The sequence below is a fragment of the Coniophora puteana genome (assembly GCF_000271625.1).
Source record: "Coniophora puteana RWD-64-598 SS2 unplaced genomic scaffold CONPUscaffold_22, whole genome shotgun sequence".
In the NCBI taxonomy this organism is placed as follows: Eukaryota; Fungi; Basidiomycota; class Agaricomycetes; order Boletales; family Coniophoraceae; genus Coniophora; species Coniophora puteana.
The window spans coordinates 375,464-376,370 of NW_006913074.1; the positions used below are offsets into that span (position 1 = coordinate 375,464).

Sequence of the window (907 nt, forward strand, 5' to 3'; positions counted from 1 at the left end):
AACCCTAACCCTAACCCTAACCCTAACCCTAACCCTAACCCTAACCCTAACCCTAACCCTAACCCTAACCCTAACCCTAACCCTAACCCTAACCCTAACCCTAACCCTAACCCTAACCCTAACCCTAACCCTAACCCTAACCCTAACCCTAACCCTAACCCTAAACCCGGCGTCTGAGCACGTTTCAAGAGGCATTATGTTTGCGATGCAAAGACCACCGCGAATCAGTTCTCCCTTACGTTGTTTGCCAAAGTGACATCTAAACGACCCAAGGAGGCTGTTGGATGTCAGTATCGTGCTCCTGTGTTAGAGTTTCGTTACCGCGATGGCTTAGTTAAATGCCAGTTCGGCAACTGCCGCTTATGCGCGTGGTAAATTTTACCCTTATGACCACTGGACTTGGGAGGATCGGACCGAGCCTTGAGGAAGGCACGATGTATAGTTTAGGGCCGGCATGGCCAGCGTAGTCGGTACATAGCGTGTTCGCGCGTGTCAGTAGTCACTCATCCCTGCTATACGAGGTTACTTGTCGTCGTCTTCTCCAGGAAGTACTGACCGTCCCACCACCCACCAGATTACAAACGAAGGCAGTACTCTTTCCCACTCGACCACCATCGTTCTCTAGTCCCCCACCAATGACCATGATCCCTACTGCTGTGTGAGATAAGAAAGTGCAGGTACGCCCTCTTGCACGAGCACCAACACCCACCCAGTACTACTTATAAGCTCGCCACCCATAAACACGTGCTCGACCATAGCCAGTTCGGGCTCTTGACGCCCGCAGTGCCAGATTGCAGGTGATCTGAGCACTTTTGCGGTGTCGGAGTCGCGCGGTGTCGCGCGGTGTCAGCGATTTCCGGTGGCTGTGCGGTGACGGGAAAGTCAAGCACCTGTGACGGGATCGCGC

General features: G+C 53.5%; 1 protein-coding gene across 1 annotated transcript in view; it reads right to left on the reverse strand.

The window, feature by feature from the left end:
• Nucleotides 1–195, reverse strand: part of CONPUDRAFT_147917 (SET domain-containing protein) — a gene marked incomplete at both ends in the record, with an annotated part of 3,241 nt that extends 3,046 nt beyond the window's left edge. The window contains one exon of the mRNA XM_007777539.1: nucleotides 160–195. Within this exon, the coding sequence (XP_007775729.1) occupies nucleotides 160–195 (36 nt within the window). The remainder of the gene's footprint in view (nucleotides 1–159) is intronic.
• Between the last annotated feature and the right edge of the window lie 712 nt (nucleotides 196–907).